This window comes from Pimephales promelas, chromosome 10 (assembly GCF_988280905.1).
Source record: "Pimephales promelas chromosome 10, fPimPro1.hap1.1, whole genome shotgun sequence".
Taxonomy (NCBI): Eukaryota; Metazoa; Chordata; class Actinopteri; order Cypriniformes; family Leuciscidae; genus Pimephales; species Pimephales promelas.
Genome location: NC_142778.1, coordinates 28,849,172 through 28,867,910, shown reverse-complemented (window position 1 = coordinate 28,867,910; position 18,739 = coordinate 28,849,172). Strand labels below are relative to the sequence as shown.

The following is an 18,739-nucleotide window of genomic DNA, read 5'->3' as shown; positions in this document are numbered from 1 at the left end:
ACAAAAAAAAAAGTTAACAAAAATCAAACAAAAACAAACCTACCTTCGCTTCCGCTATGATAGAGACATCGACTCTTGAATTGCGAATTCCAAGGTAGGGGTGTGTTTGGGTTGATGTAATGTAAGCAGTTTCATGAAGCATTGCATAACAAAAAAAAAAAAACCAAACAAACAATATTTTTGAACAAAAAGAAAGGTTTAAATCAGTCTAAAATATTTACACTAAAACACTAGCCTGGGCACATTTTTATTCACGCTGCTAGGTAGTCTGGATACCATGGACCAGATTTGCCTCAGTGAAGGGACCAATCACAGAACGGGGAGGGAGAAGCAAGACGATGACGACGTCTATGCGACACACCAAAGCAGTTTGTTTATACCTATGGATCAAACATGGCAGCAGATGCGAAGTTACCTTTCGATGCAGCCTTAGATACATACGCCATCGTGTACACAAATCTCTGACTCATAGTCTTCTTCCTCGTCTAATTTCTGTCGTTCCACATACGTCATCTGGTATAATTGAAATGATTGGCTATGAGCAACGTACAGGCGCATTTGAGAGACATTCGTAGCACCCAATAAATGGACCCAAGTCTCAATGTCAATGAGACGTGGTCTGATGTTAGCGAGGCTACTAAAACACTGCACTTACAGTTGAAATGTTTCTAAGGTTTGTTCCCAAATTATGACAAAATCTATTTGGCAGAGCACTTGTTTGCTTCACACATTCTCACCTATTAGGAGAAGGGGGAAGCAAATAAAGCCATCCCCATCAGCTGTAGTTTAGAATGAGGAGTGAGAAAATGGGTATGAAAAAGATAGATTTATTTACTGGCAAAATAGAACAAAACAAAACAAATAAAATTAGAGATCAGGACTAGCAACAGTACAATGTATCCACAGAGATGTTTGGCTTTGCTTCACCCTATCCTTGCAAAAAAAACAAAACAAAAAAAACACAACAGAAATACAGACATACAAAGAATAGCAACAAAAATATTGACTTACAAAAAGAGAAAAAGAAGACATTTAGGTCTTCTGAAGAACAACACTATCTACAAACACTGAAGATTAGCCACAATGTTACAACAGCCTTTTCATTCCATTTTCTTATAAGTCATTGCAAAATGATAATTATGACAATATCATTATAATAACTGTAATAATTGCCCCTGTTCCAAGCCTGATATTCAGTGCAGTGCTTACTCCATTGTTTGTAATGGAGGGCTCCCATCTCAGGAAACAAAACGTATGATCTATCTGAAATCTAGCCATTAAAGAGTTTTTGATACAACAAAAGAAGCGTGGCATTGATTTAAAAAAAAAAACAAAAAAAAAAAAAAAAAGACTTTTTACAACCTGGCTTGATGTGCGTGTGCCAAGTTATGAAACTATCCCTTCAAAAACAAACAGGAGAAACACTGCAATGATAGGCAGAAACAAACAAGACCTCTAAAATGAAATCTGGACATGTTATAACTAATCCAGTGGTCATGCACCAATTATCAGAACCTTTCTGTATCATACTCAAGGTAGGGAAAATTAGAGGGGGGTGGGGGACATAAAACAAAACCTAATATTTAAACGTTAGTGTTTTATCTGAACTGAAATGTGAAACATCTTGGGAAACAAAAACAGAATGAAATGCTCTAAGGGTTGCACCTTTTGAGCAAACCCACCGCAAAATTGATCAATATTCCCAACCGCCATCCAGTTCTGCGTGCTGTTCCTCAAACCCTTGTTCCAAATGCCACATCTGCAAAAGTCCATTCCACATACATGGCTTTCCTATGCCTTCGAGGGCAATAAATGTTGCTCTCAAAAGTGTAGAATACATTAATTATTTAATTTATATAATATTGTAGCATAAAACTGAGAACCCAGGAGTAAAGTCAGGTTGCATGTGCCAAGCTCCAACCAATTACAGTTTGTTTGTTTTTTGTTTTTTTATAACTACTTGGAACATACAACAGCAAAAATTTCCCTAGGTTAGCTACTCCCCCGTCCCCCAAGCACAACTCAAGGTATCCTGCGGTCTTTTGAAATGTCTGGTTTCATGTTGTATGTGTGTATGTGTTCAAGTACGCACGGCTGTTAGTCCTCAGCACATGGATATGGTGACATTGATACCCAGGTTGCCATTCTCTGCAAACAGCTGAGCAATAGAGGTGTCAAACACCAGGCAGTCACTGTTCATGATGGCAGTGGCAATGCCCTCATGGATGGAACGTGGCGTCGCCTCCCAGGTGAGTCGCCGCCGGTGGCCGTTCAACTCCAACCGGTAGGCGAAGTTTTCCGCTTGTTTCCGTGTGCCGATCAGCTGCACGATGGCAAAGAACTGCTGGTGGCCGTCATATTTCTCCTGCTTCTCCAGCACGAGCATAAAATGGAAGCCGAAGCACGACTGCATCATGACCCAGTCCACTGCCCCAGGCAAGTTGATGTCTGTGGCCAGGAAGACAATATCCTCACCTTGTAGCGTGGTTATGGACTTGTGCTGGTGCAGCAAGTGAGGCATGACGGCATCGAGAGATCCCTGCCACTTGCAGGATGCGCCAGGACAAGGGCAAGAGTATGGCCGGAATTCACAAAGCTCCTCGTGTTCAGCCTTGTCTGTATGCGGTAGAGTAACTTCGCAGCCTGATGAGGCATACTTGCAGGGGAAAAGAACCGAGTTGGCCACTTTCTCCATGGCCAAATTGCGGATTGACCCAAGTGGGCCTCTGCAGGTGGGGCAGCAGGTGAGTTTGGGCCGACAGTTGCTACAAACCAAATGGCCACTCTGGCACTGCAGGATGGGCGGCAGCACATAGTCAAAACAGACAGGACACTCAAATAGGCTGGCGAGGTCACTGTTGGATGCGGTGGTGCCTGACAAGGTTGGGACGCGCTGAGAAGGGGGACACTTGGAGGTTCCTGTGGGCAGCGCTGTGGCAGTCTGGCGACTCATTTCTAAAGAAAAGGAGATAAAGAAAAGAGTTTGTTTGGCTAATAGACAACCATAAAGAAATGGAGGTTCACACATTTACAAGTAACATCCACAACCAGCTAAGCAAATGCATTATGCATGACAGCAGAGATCAGCTGGCATCTAATGTACTGATCTGAGCACTTCTGCTTCCGGAAAATAAAGTAGACATTTTAGAATGTAGCCTCAGGGTAAAAATGTACACGTTTCTGCTGATTTAACTAGTATGAACTGCAAAGAGAGATGAAAAAGACTCAACAGTGCTGTGAGCCAGGCAATGCCTGTTCTCCCTGAGTGGCTCAGAGATATAGCCGTCTAGTGCCACCGATAAGTCAGACAAGGGCCTCTAAGGAAAACTCAGGGCAGCTATTTCTGGCATGAGTAAAATGCACAGATCTTCACGCCTCACCCTTTTTTTTTTAAGCCAGACATGGAGAGTGGACTCAGAAAACCAGAGCGCATGTCTGCTGGAAGAGTGTTCCTATGGCAACAAGCTGCTGTGAGAAGTGTGAATGTGTATGGGACAACCTGTGCAGAGAAGTATAGGACTTGAGATGGATTCTTGCCTAATTCATGAGAAAAGGAATGGTGTGACCCAACTGTAACACCCTACCGCTATATATACTACTTCTACACATCAGTTAATAGGAAGCACAAGAGCAACTGTAAATCAGCACCAGGGAGCAAATGAAAAAGACTGATTGCAGATTTAACACGGACATCAATTAAGTGAGAAATAAAGAGACTACAGAACAAAGGCAGGACTGTGGCAGGACCAGAGCATAGTAAATCGTCTCATGTGAAGAAATAAGGACAGTGCCAGAAAGGAGGGTGGGGGTATGGATAGACGGCGAGCTGTGCGTGTATGTAGGTGGCTTAGAATCTGCTAGTAAACATCTCCTCTGATAAAGCCAAGTACTTTCAGCCCCCTCTGAGTAGCTCTCAGAGCATAACAACTGAGGCCAAAATTAGTCCAAGCACAACAGCTAACACCATGGCCTCAATGTCTTTCTAGGCTTGCAGTCAAAGACTAAAGGATGACTAAGGAAATGCCAACAAACTGATAAACGTTTGTTTCCATGTGTATCATTGCAAATCATATGGCTTCCTAACATGATTTACACATCTTCCTGGATCAACATCCAATCAGAAATCTCAGGTTTTAGAAGGGCTAAACTATTGTTCTTGTATCATTTATTGTTGTTCTAGGACCTGTTTTACGATATAATTTGACAGATGTTTGCATCCAAGGCAAAAGGTGTCAGAACTCGAATCTAACAAAATCTTGGTGTTAATAGTCTAGCACAATACTGCACTGTTTGAACATCAGGAACACTGTCTAACTTGGACAAGTCACAAGTCATGTTGTGCATCTCTGAATTAACCCATGATTCTCGCTTGAGTGCAGGAGGTGTGCGATCAAAACCCTGACGAGCCCCTAATAACTGTACACATTTTAAAGAAACAATTTACAGGTGACCTGTTAACTTGTTTCAGGTGTGTCCCATCCTGGTCCCGGAGGACCACTCTAAACCAGCTAGTCAAGGCCTTCAGGATTAGTAGAAACTTCACACAGCTGTATTGGTTCAGGTTGAAGCTAAACTCTGCAGGATGTTGGCCCTCCAGGAGCACGACTGGACAGACTTGGCTTTTGTTGAGATGTGTGTCCATATCCAGAGCAGATGTCCGATACAATGAGAGAAGCAAAGACAGCCTGTCTGCTTGAAGTTAAGCCAAAGAGACAGTAGCCAACCTCCCACCACGAAACAGTCAGAGCAGCTGATGGCTGTCGTAAACTACTGTTACAACAGTGCTGCTCCATTAAGCTGAGGTTTTAACAACAGCTGAAGTGGTGCATGAGTCTCACTAGGAGAAAAAAAGTGAAAATTAATTGAAAGGGAATAGTTTGACAGATAGTGCTTGACTTGTGAGAAAAGATTATTTATGGACATTGACTTTTGTAAGTTGTGGTTGGCAGGCAAAATATCCTGCTTCTGCCAAAGCTAAAAATTTAGGATGGGGCATTCCTTCGAAGCATGTTTAAACGTCATGTTCTTCAACTCATGAATAGTCTAAATAATCTTAAATAATCTTCAAAGTAATGAGCAAGAGGAAGTGTCAATTAATCATTAAATCAATGCGATGTTAAAAAGGCTTTATGTCCAGTATGGGTTACTGTTTAGGCAAGCTATAATGGAAATCGTGATGGCTTGCAATTTGTTTCACTTTTTAGTCCACTGTGCCAAGAGTATATTCCCTTCACATTTTTAGTGAGTCTAGAAAGCGCTGTAGAAAAATTATATGGCACATAAATATAGTAGACTTGGGTTAAAAAAAAAAAAAGTCGACTTCACAGCGAATTTGTTTAAAACTCTGGAAGAAAGCAAATAGTGGTAAGAGCCCTTGTGGCATTGCTGAATTTTCTATTTGTGAAGTTCTTCGTCTGGGAATCAAAAGATCTGTGGTGTGTCTCTTTTCTCCAGCAGTGCTGAGCTGCTATGTCAGTGGAAAGTTTGCAGTCCATCACATATAACAGGAAATCCTGTAACCCCAGAGGAAGTGGTTAGAGCAGACTTGTTGTCAGGTCTTCTAATGGAGTTAGGAAGAACAAAAGGCAATGCTGCACAAGCTGGAGTTTAAAAATGGCACAATGTCCCAGACTGTTATTTTGTGTCTCAGGTAGACAGTTAAGCCAGGTAAATTTAATACATCAGATTAATGGAGCCTCAGCAAAAACAACATTAATGCTGAGGGTAACATCACCATTAGTGCTGTGCTGAGTCCAAGCCAGGCAGTTGGACAAGTCCAAGGACTAAAATACACTGAGCAAAAAGCTCAAAAGGGCAACACCAAGTTTATAGCTAGCCACTTAAACACATCCGGTTTAATGGCACAGACAATCGAAAGCATTTCCACCTAAAAACCTGTATTATGTACAGTGGCACTACTTGCTTGCAAAGCTTTGGCCATTGAATTTTCATTTGCATACTTGAATCCACTGTGTTTCTGTAACCTTTGACTAAAGAATGCCATGCAGTTTAAGCAGACCCAATACTAAGACCTACTGAGTGAACAAAGCTTTTGATCACAAGGACCATCTGTGAAGCTGTAAACGCATATTATATAAGTGTGCATCTCACCTTTCAAAGTTTTGCATAGATAAAATGAGAACTCTAAAGAGAGACCTCTAGCCTAAAATCATCTTAAAATATTAGAATAAAGCTTATCACAATTTTGTAAAAAATATGGGGGGAAAAACCTATTTTGATTAAAGTTTTGCATCTAAGATTTCTATTAAAATGTAACTGAAATTGGTCCAAACATGATAACACGATTTTTGTAAGCTAATATATTGCCAGATGTTAACATCAAACAAAGTCATTTTCAAATGGCACTTGCGTAACTAACCTCTGCTACAAACATCTACATTAAACACTTGCATAAAGTTTCTTACTATGAATGCAACACTTTGTAAAGCGAGCTGCGTAATAATATGCATTTGCAGCTGCATAAATTGATGGTAGTGCTAATTAACAGTGTACTTGAATGCATAAAAATATTAGCCAATTCTTGGAGTCTTGCAGTTTTATCAGGTACAGTAAATTATGTGGTCTGATGCCAGACTGCATGGAGATGTTTGTGGTCAAGAGCTTTGTTGTACACTCAATAGGTGTTACCATTGGATTTAGGCTTGCTGCAGTAATGTGGTTAATGGTCTGCAACATTCTGTAATGGGAATTAGTTTTATTCCTGAGATCTTAAGTCAGTTCTCAAAATGGATAATAAAACCTTTCCTCTTTCACTTTCTCTATGAGGCTTATGTGTGCTATGGAAACAAGCTTGTACAGTACACATGTATGATTGCAGAGAAGGGGATTGTGGGATATATTCTGGGATACGTTCCAATAAAATGAACTGCTTTTGGTCAAGTTTAGTTTGTAAACAGCATTCTGGAACACAGTTCTCTGGAAGAAGCCCTTCTAGATTTGATGGAAGGCACAGACAAGAGGTTCAGTATTCAGGGCTCTGGTGGATGAAAAGATTAAGGCCAAGGAGATGGTAGTGTGATGTGGCCCACAAGGGATCATTTTGGTATAGATGGGTCACTCTGCAATGTCTAATGGTTCTGCCTGTGGTAACATCTCAGAGGGAATGGGAGTTTGGTGGAACAGATCTGACCAGCTCTCCAGATGGGGACTGTGAGTGAATACAGGCTCAAACCCTTATCATTTATCTCTTCTCTGCCACTTCTCCATTCTTTCCACTAAGAAGCCACCCCCATGAACTCAAGCTGAAGTAAACATCAGCTGAACATGAACTGAAGCATCGCAGCCAAAAAAATACCCAAACCCGTTGCAAGTTTCAACAAACATTTCCAAAAGCCTTCACATTGGCAGATGATTCTGCCTGGCTTACCCAAACAGTGTGAGAGTTCTGTTTACTGTTATTGTATTTTGAAAACATAAAACTGAATACTTGCCTTCGTCCATATGATTCCCAAGTAAGTCTTTCTTTTTTCCTTGAAATGTGTGGACCTCTGGAAAGAGATAGAGAGGTTTTGTTAGTTTTGTAAAATGCATAGATAGATCTAGACTTTTTCCATTGTCTGTTTTCCAACTGCTTTCCTGGTTTATTTTACAACTGAAAGAATAAAGGCGGTTAAAAATCAAGTCTCACCGGTAGTCAGTCCAGCAAGGCAAGTTAACTTGTTCATTGTGTAACAAAAAAGGTGTTTTCGTGCTGTTAAAGTGTCATTAAGCTCCCTCGCCAACTAAACTAAGTCTTCCAAATCCTTCTTATCAACAAAGCATCCTTTGACCAGAATTACTTTCTATACACCAACACCTTTGTTTTTTCTATAGCAACTGTACAATACAGTATAATAACAACAGAAGAGTCAATGAAACCGGGAACAATACAAGTTCAAAACAAGTCAAACAGATATTTCTTCATACGTGATGTTGATAGAAACAGACATACCCGTCTAACCGACCTCCTTTTAGTACCCCTAAGAATTCAACTATAGGACTGGGCAATATACCGAGTTTGTACGATATATCAATATTTTAATAAACAATACAGAATGAGGCAATACAATTTATATCAATATACGTTAGTATTACAAGCACATCTGAAAACAGAGTGAGCAGCAGCGGGAAAGTGCAAAATCCAAACTGTCCTAAACATGAGATATGCTTTATATCATTCAAAATAACTCGTAAGATATAGTTAACGCATGTAGTTCAATGCAGCTTGCCCCGTCAGATACTCTGACAGATATTTGTACTGTTTATTGCATTTAAGATGTGGCGTTTTTCCTCTGTAACTTACAAAACTTACGTTTACATTTCCATAACTTACATTTCCATGTTTTCTCCATCTGTAAAAGTTGAAGTCATGCAAATATTTCCATTTAAATGTCAGGAGTGGACGGGCCTTCTGCAAGCAATTCTCCACAAAACTACATTTTGCAAAAATATTTATTACAGCAGTAACTGTAAATTGACTATTGTAATGGGGTAATCAAATGTAGCTAATTTAACAATTATCCTGTGCTTTTGTTTTGTTTAAAATTTTTGATGTAGCAATTTTAACGTCTGCTTTTTTGTTTTAACTCTTTTTTGCACATATAGCATGCATGGTTACTTACATTTAACCATTTGTTTTCATAGCCTTCAACATTAACATTGTAAGACAAAATTGTGCAGGATGCGAAACAATAATAATAAAAAAAGAAACAAAAAAAAAAGAAAAGAAAAAAAGTGCTTTAATCCATATAGAAAAAGTCAAAAATACAGTTTCTCCATTCAGGCAAGAAAAAAAAAAGAGAGAGAAAAAAAAAAAAAAAAAAACTCAGACCATATTGCCCAGCCCAAAATACAACTTTATCCGTTTTTATCTTTTGTAATGTGAGGCCTGTTAAATCAGATAGATACTCATGGTGGGCAGGACTAATGCAGAGCACAATACCGGTTGGCCTTCAGATTGATTTCTCCACATTAAGCCACACTTCAATATTTCATCAGAAGCAATTCAGAATGGAAGGACGATCAATATGCATTAAAGTATCTGGTGAAATTATTCAGCAGATTAGGAGGTGTAGAAGTCCAAATCTGGCAGATGGTCAATGGCATGGATCAGCATGACCAAAAGCCAACAGGGACTTAAAAGCTGAACTCAATTTTGTTTTGATATCAACATTTGTAATTGACTCAGCTGCTAGTATGAGAACAAGTTTATGAAGCCTTTCACAAGTCACATAGTGACCGTTCTGAATCTCAGGACCAATTCGGTCATAAAACTAATGCAGTCATTTAGCCACCAGCAAAAATCTTTGGCATGAAAAAATAAAATAGAAAATGTGAGATGCGGTAAAGAAATATAATTGTATTGTGGGTAAATGGACATGCATATTTTTTGGAGAAATGTGATAACATTTATATCTATTTCTTAGGGGATTCCAGTAAGCGAAAGTGTATACTTTTAGATGATGTAACTAGCCACTAGTTATAACGAACAATTTATTCAAATGAAAAAAAAGAAGAAAAAAAAAAGAGACATTGAGTAAATATTTCTCAATAAATGACATTTATAAAAGGGTCATGATTGAGATCCAATAAATATAATTCTGTCTTTTTTCAAAAAATACATTTAATTAATTTAATAATTCTAGCTATTCAGTTACTAGAGAGGCTTTCCTTGTGTCTCAAAATTGCAAAATAAAATCGAAAAGTTGAGATTGATAATACAATGCAATATATTCTTTAGCATTATTTAGGCTATATATGTATATTTTTAAAATACTGGAATACTTCGGTAGTCTCTTGATATGTACAAGCCACAAAAACACATGATCCTCCTGTCTGTGAGTCACAGTTCCCTGAGCAGGCAGACGAGTCACAGCATGCCCTCACTGTAGCGTCCCCCTTTAGTGTTCAACACACCAATTCCGAACACATGCATGTATAATCCTAGTAGCCCATGCACTACTACAATAACTAGTGAACAGAAAAGCATGGCTGAGTTGAAGACGCAGGAACAATGCACACAGTATGTCAGCTCCACTTAAGTTACCCTTGCATGCCATAGACTCAAACTGACAACAAACACATAGACAAAGAAAACAAAAATCAAGGATGGGAGGGTTTTCAGCATTTTATAACAGAGAAAAGAGCTTTTCCTTCGTCTACAGTAGAAAGAATAGGAATGTAACCAGATGCCCAAAGAAAACAAGGTTTGTGTCGTAAGGTCTCTGTGTTTTTTGGTACATACTATATGAAAATCAATGTTGTTTTAAACTCCTTTGACTTTCATTGTATGGACAAAACAGTCTTTGGCTAACTTTAACACTGTGATTGAGAAACAAATGAAATGGCCTGCCTCTTACAGGTGAGTTAGTGGTGGTAGTAAACAATGAGAGCATATTATGGTTACCTTTAGGTTTACTAGCAGTTCGGGCAGCTATGCAAGAGAAGAGCTTGAGCACCCCCTTCCATGAGTACACAGGCTGTAGTCTAACCGTAGCAGACATGGGGAGCAGATTGACTCTTCATCATGCTCTTTACATAAAAACAAAAAGTCCCATAAGACCTTTTGTAGAAAGAGTTCCTCTTTCCCGTTTCACTCGTTTTCGTACAGTCTTATTCTAATGACACAGCAAGAAACACAGCTCCAACAGGTCGCCTAGGGCCACTGTAAGGTATCCCCACCACCAGGAATGGTTGAGTCCCGAACACCAACACACTCGTACAATTTGCGCAATTCCAGCAGCCGTTCCTTAAAGTGGAGAGCAGGAGATTTCCTTTTTTAAAAGATTTGCTTTTCAGTAAAGAACAGCACAGGATGAGTACAAAGAAAGTACAAGAAGTGGGGGAGAAAAAAGGATTTGCTGTAATCTAGGAATGTTACACAAGTAGATCCAGTTTCCAGCGTCTGGAAGGAGACTTAAGCAGCAATCCCAGGGAAGAGGGAAAAAACTAAAAACAGGGTTAAGGAGACGAGTTGATAGGGTTTTCCTCCCTTTAAAAGCACATTCCAGGACTCGTTTGAGAAAGACCACTCCCATGACTTTCAGAATACCCCGTCAGCTCGGCAAGTGAAGACTGGGAAGGAAGAAACATGCTGTTGCACAGAAGAGCGAACTCTCAGAATAACCACAGAAAGAAGGAGAGTCCCGCCTGCACCGTCACCACTGTTGCCTGTGGGTTGAATCGAATGTCAGTCTGAAGTCAGCATGCTCTCTTTCTCTCTGAGGACGAGGAGTGGGACCGGTTCATGAGCCCAGCTGTGTCAGATTACACAGCTCCTCCTCCTGCCGCTGCCTTTATTCATGTCGACCAGACAAAGAGTCTTTACAGCATGGCACTTCTACGACAGCCGGCAACTTAAACAAAACACTCCACAATTACACAAGCTGCTCATAAACGGCAATGACAAAACCACAAATGCATAGAAATGCAGATTTATGGACCCTTTAATGTCTTTGAACAGAGAGAGAGAGTGAGAACGTGGCACATTACAGCAAATCCAATATCGCCAGTCTTAACAGCTATAAAGAGGATCATAGTGTAGAGCCACATATACACCACTAAGTATCGCCTGTCACCACTACCCAAAATACCCCAGCACATGCACACATGCTTAGAATGAGGCTGATTAAAACAATCTGACCTTCCTGCTCTTGAAACTGACATTAAGGCCCAGACAGTGGCCCCATATCAGCGTTCCAGTGTGACAAGGCTCTGACCATCTCGTGTGACCTTTGATCCCTCATCTTCGTCAAAACATGCCCTGTAGATTCAACTAGCGTTAACATAAGCAAAACATTAAATTCCACAATGCTGTGCTCATGAGACCGCTTATTAAAACCCTTACCATTATAGCCACAATAAATGATGTTCATCATCAGACAGTCTCACATCTGTTAATCATAGAGCTGTTAAATACAAGGATGGACTTACAAAAAATGAACGCCTTTAAAATCAAAGACCATTTGCCTTTTGTTTCAGTGTTGCTACATTATCATTTGAAAGCGCAGATGTGACGGGTCACGCATGTGAAAAGGGTTTTGCCTAGTCCTGCCTCATGTACGGTGTGACTGAAACACCTGCAGGGATTCCTGCTCTGTGGTAAAGGTGCATTTTCTAATTTATCACCAAGGTACAAGGAAAAACATCTTGCCATGTCTTAGGCAAGAAAAAAAAATGTCTTACATGATTTCACAGAAAAAACGTCTGTTAAACATCTTTTCACATAGTAAAAATGCCTCCTTGCATGTTGTTCAGGGTTCCCACACCTTGGTTAACTTTGCAGGTCCAATACCCTCAAATTCAAGGACTTAAAGTGGGGACACGTTTGTTGGGTCCAACAACAAAGTTGAGGTACCTTTGTAGCACTTTTGTGCGCTTGAACGTCATGGCAACGTACAACACAAAGTACCTCACGCAGGAAACACTTAACGTAACAAGTAAATCCACGTAACGCAAATCAAGCAAGCTAGAATACATAGGCCTTGAAGTATTGGTGAAACCAGGGTTAGGGTTAGGTTAGGACCAGGGGGAATATGGATTTTTTTTTTCCCAGAAAACTTCTTGCACAAAATTAATTCAAGGACCTGTATCTATGCATGCTTATTTTCAAAAACTTTCAGATTCACAAACTTTCAAGGACCTGTGGAAACCCTGTTATAAATGCATCATCTGTTAGTCACTATTTGATTGTGAAGAATTAACATTTCATTAACAAGTCACAAGAATTAACAAGTCATTCATTGAATTAAATTAACTAATAACTAATGTTTTTTTCCTTCATTACAATCACAAAGTATTCATTCTAATTAAAAAATGGAAAACATTAAAAAAAAAATTGTGGTCATCTTCTGAATTTAATAAACTGTCAGAAGTCCATGACTATGATCTGCATCTTATATATTTTTGAGTAAAAGAATAGATCCAGGGTGACAAACCAGTAAAATAATTTAAAAAATAAATCATTGAATGCAAACTGTAAGCAAAACAAGATGATTACAGTTAATCTCTGGAAACAAACACACCATGTGCTCCACATTGCCCCCACAGGCCCAGATCATATGCTGACAGCAAGATGTTTTGTTAATGGTACAAATCTGCAATCAACGCAGAACAAGTACTTGTAAACAAAAGGGCTGAGGGCAAGGCAGAGATTCTACCCAGTGTTACCATCTAAATGAAGACTCAGACATGATATTTCCATGCAGGCCTTGTGCTCCAGGTAGAGTAAACACCGGGGCTCCTCTACACTACAGCTGGAATGCAAAACAAGTTTCCAGTGGAAAATAGATCAACAAAACACACACACACACACACACACACTACTATCAAACAAAACAGTAGTTTTGTATGAAAAATGGCTTTTGCCCTCACTAAGTCTGCCTAAACGAATGGCCTTTACACACAAGAACATTGTAAAGAGCAGCATGCACTGACAGCAGGTCATCCACAGCCTTATTTAGGGTTGGGTATCGTTTTGGTTTCTTATGATACCGGTGCCAAATTGATCGTTTTTAACCAGTACCGGTGCCTCAAACAATACTTAAAAAAAAGTCACAAAACAGCTTTGGATTACATTAAAGCTGCAGTCCGTAGCTTTTTTGGGGTTAAAAATGATCCAAAAAAATACATAGGCTATTTGAGAAAATACATAACCAGCCAGTGTTCAAAACTATCTGCTTGCCTCAGCTCGTTTCAAAGTGGTAAGCTTGTAATAATGTTTTTAAATCCAACGGTACTGGTGGATTTCCGAGGGAGATTTGAGCATGTCTTTGTGTCATTACGTCACATCTGTCCACATAAAGAAGGAGTCTCGGCTAGTAGACTATATTGCATGTGAGGATGCTGGAGACGGAGATTTATAGCCTTTTCTCACAGCACTTGACATAATGAAACTTATTAATTTGATGGCAGAACCAGAAAGGTTCAAACGACAATCACCAGTGAAAACAGATTCACCCGCTGTAAAATGCAAAAGACTTCATTTGGACTTCAGAGTGACTACAGAAAAAACTAAAAGACTACAGGACCCGTGCGAAAACAAGAATAGATATCGGAAAAACATTACTATGCTTGCTTCCATTGCTAACATAAACAATTTGAGAACAAAGTATAATTTGCACGGTTTTGCGTGGTATGAAAACTTGTAAGCGATTGTTAGATTTAATCAGCGCGGTTTACTGCAATGTCAGAACCCGAACAAAAGTGCATGTTTCTTATTAGTTCAGATGACATTTTCTGGTGAAAATTCTTATGTTGGTCATACTTCCAAAAAGAATAATATGTGATTCTGAAAGCCAGTATCCACAAACACTCAGTCTCCTCAAACATTGTGTTCATCCACGCTGTGTCGAGTCGAGGGTGTTTAAGTACAACTCGCGTAAAGTTGATAGTTCTGCGAATGACTGCAATTGCAGATTTCAAACAGAGATGGCAAGAAACGCCAGACCGCAGCTTTAAAGAATGGCTTTTTTTATTTAAAAAATCTTTAAATTGAACAATATATTAAAACACAACAAATGTACATACTCACAGTAAAACATAACCAAATAACCCAACTACAATAATTTAACTCTACATAACAGTTCCAGTACTAACAGGCATTAGTAGAGGAATGCAAGCAACTGCGATATTTGCAGTTTTTTTCATAAGGTTATGCCTTCTTGTTTTACACATTAGGCATGTGTATTAAATGTTAAATAAGTTAATAATGATAACAAGCTGTGTTTATCATGGTGATTTGTACATACAGACATATGAATAAACAGTGAATGAGAGAGAGAGATTGACTTAGTGTGTGCGATTACCTGCGTCTTTCCTTCAGGTCGAGTCAAATATTGGGGGGTGGGTGTTCTCAACCTTTGTTGTTTACTTAATGCATAAACGACTGTTTACAAGGTCGCAAAGAAGGCATTGTTGACACATAACTGAGTATTCGACCATTCAAGACCAATAAAGTGACTTAACTGTTCAGTCCTCACTGTTTGAGCAGCAGCTTCATGTACGCGCATTTCAGCGGTCTCAGAAACCGTCTCTAAGACAGCACACGGATACAGTTAGGAGTCCTCTTTCAACACTCATTGCACTTGAATGGTTTAAAATCACAAAGCATGAAAACGCATTCAAATGATAAGCTTTCATGACTGCACAGCACGGCAACATCACACGAGCACGACCACGATAGAGACGATAGTGCAAAAATCTCTACCGGTTGATTGCGTCTACCACTATATCGCCTGACCCTATGTTCATCTGCAAATGGGCCACTCACTTCAAATGTGAAACAGAAGCTACACCTGAATACAAACAGGGGCAAATGAAGCATAACATGCACACACTTCATTTGTGATTCTATCCCATCCATTATCTCTAGCTCATCTCTACGATACCTTCTCAATGGACAGAGTCCATTAGAGCTCTATCCTGTAACTCTATATACAGCAAAAGCTCTGGGCAGGGGCTGCTAATGTAACTAGCAGCTATAACCATGTATATTACCACATGTAGACTGGGGGCAAACAATTAGGTATTTTGTGTATTTGTGTTGTTGTCATTTACACTTATGCAAGAGGGTTTGACAATGACTGGAGAATATGGTGTTTTTCTGTGGGTGCTCGGCCATTTCCATGGGTGCTTAAACCTCCAAACACCACTTTGAAGAATTGAGGGGTATTTAGCAAGTATAAAAGGTGGAAGAGCGATGCAATGGGATAGAGAGTGTGAAATGGTCGATCCCTGTTCTATACTCCCATTTCAGCTATTCTAAAGAGGGTCAGATTACCCTCACCAATACCCTGGCCTGAAGCTGTCGAGTCTAACTCTAAAAGACAAATGTCATTTCAAACGTCCAAGTGATTGTGCAGCTGTCCCATAAAGACAGTTGTCACAACAAAATAACATTGAATAACACTCTAAAGAGAATAATACCCCAAAATGCAATTTAACAGAAACAAATGTCTTGCAAGTCAACATATAATAATTTAAATGTAGGCATTAGAAATAGCCCAAATAAACAAAAACCTTGACCATTTAGACAGAAAAACAACATTCATTGCCTTCTGAAGATCTCACAAAAGTGCAAAAATCTCTACAGAAATAATCAATAACTTTGTGATGAACACTCCATAACATGATCTCTAGTTCACTGCTGAGGTGTGTAAAGAGAATGAAAGAGAGAGAGATTGGATTTCCAAGCATCTGGACACACGGAGACAAATCGATGCGTCCCAAATTCAAGGCAGAAGGGTTTATACATTATTAACCTTTTGCATTTCTCAAAAGCATTGTGAGCTAAGTTGATATCTATTATTTACCCTGGACCATCAATCCTTCATCAACCCAATAGAGATGTCATTCATTCAGCAAATGAGAGATCACAAAAGGGTGGTTTATTTACAGCACTTTAAATAAGTAGCCTGAAGGTCCTCAATCATATGCTGCAAAATATCAAGTCTGTGGCAACACTCCAGTGTTTATAACAGCCTTACCTTTCTAAAGACAGTAGAATATAAGGTTAGTTACCGAAGGGATTTGACCCTCTCCTATCTAGCTATTGCTTCAACCAACTGCAACTTAACCTCAATTACGGTAATCGATAGGGGAGGTGCTTAAATGGATATTTAAGGATAAAGAACAACGAAAACAGGACAGCTCAATTCAGTCGCAACAAAGATGTAAGCAAAACATCTCCCAGGCAAATTGCAGTCGCTTTGTAAACAAAACGGTGTGGTGATCCAGATCCAAGTTCAAGGCGTCTGTGTGAGCGCGGAAGCTTAAAATAAATCCCGTGTGTATCAGAGACACTGGCATTTGTGGACATTAAGCTTCTTTAGGTCTCAAAGCAATCACATAGACACGCACATCTGATGATTTTACTATAACATCTTGGGTTTGAGAGTCATGTAGAGACTCAACAGCAAGTATCGGTTGACGGCTAGCTTTATGCATGTTTTCTTTAGGACTGATTTCTAAATCATCATTACAGGTTATATTGGCCATAACGGTGATAAAATGGTTACTACATCACATACTACCACAGCTAGCCCTGTCTCTATGTACATGTGCATTTAATACCAAGATTATCTCGCAGCGAATAATACAGTATATCTGTCAGCCAAGCCATGTCTCTTACGCTTAGAAATAACGTTTGTCTAGTATGATTCAACGTCAATTAATGAGGCCTCAAGCTTGCAACTAAATATTAAACACGAATAGCATGTCTGCTAGCATGCATCCGATTATTAACATTGGAAAGAACTCCAATAGTTAGATTACATTGAATTTAATCACATTAACAGTGTCTCACTTAGCACAAGCATTGAGAGCTAGCAAAGCCGGGCTAATAATGGTTCCAAGGACCAAATCTCAGCGTTTAAGAGAATTAAAAAAACATTTAAGGACTGGCTACGAAACACACCGGGAATCTTAACGTGTTACCACAAAAATAGGTTAAATAAATGGAGTATTGATGAGGAAAACACAGAAAAAGGTTTGATAGCATGGTCGGCTAGCCGCTTTTAAGCTAGCTAGCTCGCTAAAATCAACAACAGAGCCATTATCCTCGAATGAGGGATTTAAACACTGCACTTACCGCTGTAAAAATACCCTTCTGCTGCCAAACGGAACAATTAAAAAAATAATCCACTAGCAGCTACACGTTGGTCCTCGTCCGTTAATCGTTTGGATGTTTGTGTTTCCACATTCGCTAAAATGAGACGCTGCTGTCGCCCGGCAGTCTCGGTGTCGCGCACTGGCTGAAGCTGTTGAAATATATTTTTCACGGGAGCGGCGCTGCAAGTCACGCGCTTCAGCCACATGAACGCGGGAAGGAGAACAACGTTGGGTCAACAATATACAGACCATTGACTATTGAACATACAGAACAGACAAGTGATGGGATGTCAGTCCGTCTCATTACATTTCTACGAATCGGTTCTTTCGAACAGTTCATGTCAAAGAACCGATTCAGGACACCGTTTCAACATCAACACGTGGCCCCTGACATCCCATGTTTACTGTAAAATGTTCGAAAAAAAAAAACCCACATGCATTCATACCGTATATTTTTTTACTTAAGTTGTATTAATGGATATTAGTGTGCGTTATATTAATGTTTGGTTGCTGCGACCATGATTCAGGAAGGTAACGTCACACTTTGCTTTTAAATAGCAAAGTTGCTTAATTTCGTGTGCATCTCTCGGATAAAAAGCCTGGGTTTGATACAATACTATTTATTAAAACCAACCCTTTTTCGTAGGCCTATGTTTATATTAAAAAAAACGATCATCAATAAAGTTTTAAACATTCAGCATGTTTTAATGTAAAGTTAACCCCATCAGTCGGTTAACTGTTTTGGGTTGGTTCGAAAGAGACGATTCTCGGTTACTGATCGTTGCGAGCAGGGTTTTATAATCACAGAGGTCCCAAATTTGAGCTGTCTCAATCCCCTCCGAAAGCGGAGCTTTGACTGATATAGTCTTTTCATTTCAGTGTCAGTAAAGAAAGTAGGCTAGGTCTAAGCATGGTCAACGTTAGGCTATTTATGTTTTATGAATCATTTTCTTAGAAAAGTGAATTTACTGAAGGCTTTATCAGGAAAGCTACTAAGTCTAGGCTAAGTTCATTCACAATTATGAACACATTGAGCACTTGTGTTATTATGGTGTGTCATAGTCTGTGACGTCATGTGCTGTTCCTTTTCCCATGCCTGTCTATTTTTTACTGTCTGTCCTCTTAAAGGTTC

General features: G+C 39.5%; 1 protein-coding gene across 4 annotated transcripts; it reads right to left on the bottom strand.

Moving 5' to 3' along the window:
• Positions 1-811: 811 nt before the first annotated feature.
• On the bottom strand, positions 812-17,917 carry siah1 (siah E3 ubiquitin protein ligase 1). Of its 4 annotated transcripts, none has more exons than XM_039691776.2 (3): positions 17,588-17,915; positions 7,452-7,508; positions 812-2,955 (listed from the first exon to the last, which is right to left on the bottom strand). In XM_039691776.2, the coding sequence occupies exons 2-3, from the start codon at positions 7,459-7,461 to the stop codon at positions 2,105-2,107; spliced, it is 861 nt and encodes a 286-aa protein (XP_039547710.1). In that variant the 5' UTR covers positions 7,462-7,508; positions 17,588-17,915; the 3' UTR covers positions 812-2,104. The 4 variants fall into 4 exon arrangements, with proteins under 4 accessions (XP_039547710.1, XP_039547709.1, XP_088972543.1 ...); XM_039691775.2 differs by lacking the exon at positions 17,588-17,915 and adding an exon at positions 10,406-11,229; XM_089116417.1 differs by lacking the exon at positions 7,452-7,508 and having other exon boundaries at positions 17,588-17,917.
• Positions 17,918-18,739: the final 822 nt, after the last annotated feature.

What these genes read in the sequence shown, in the direction of transcription:
- siah1 (XM_039691775.2), bottom strand. Translation starts at nt 10,502, where the DNA reads ATGTCTGCTACGGTTAGACTACAGCCTGTGTACTCATGGAAGGGGGTG. An exon ending in AACTGCTAGTAAACCTAAAG is followed by an intron (nt 7,509 to 10,405) that starts GTAACCATAATA and finishes ATCTCTTTCCAG; the next exon opens with AGGTCCACACATTTCAAGGA. An exon ending in TGGGAATCATATGGACGAAG is followed by an intron (nt 2,956 to 7,451) that starts GCAAGTATTCAG and finishes CCTTTTCTTTAG; the next exon opens with AAATGAGTCGCCAGACTGCC.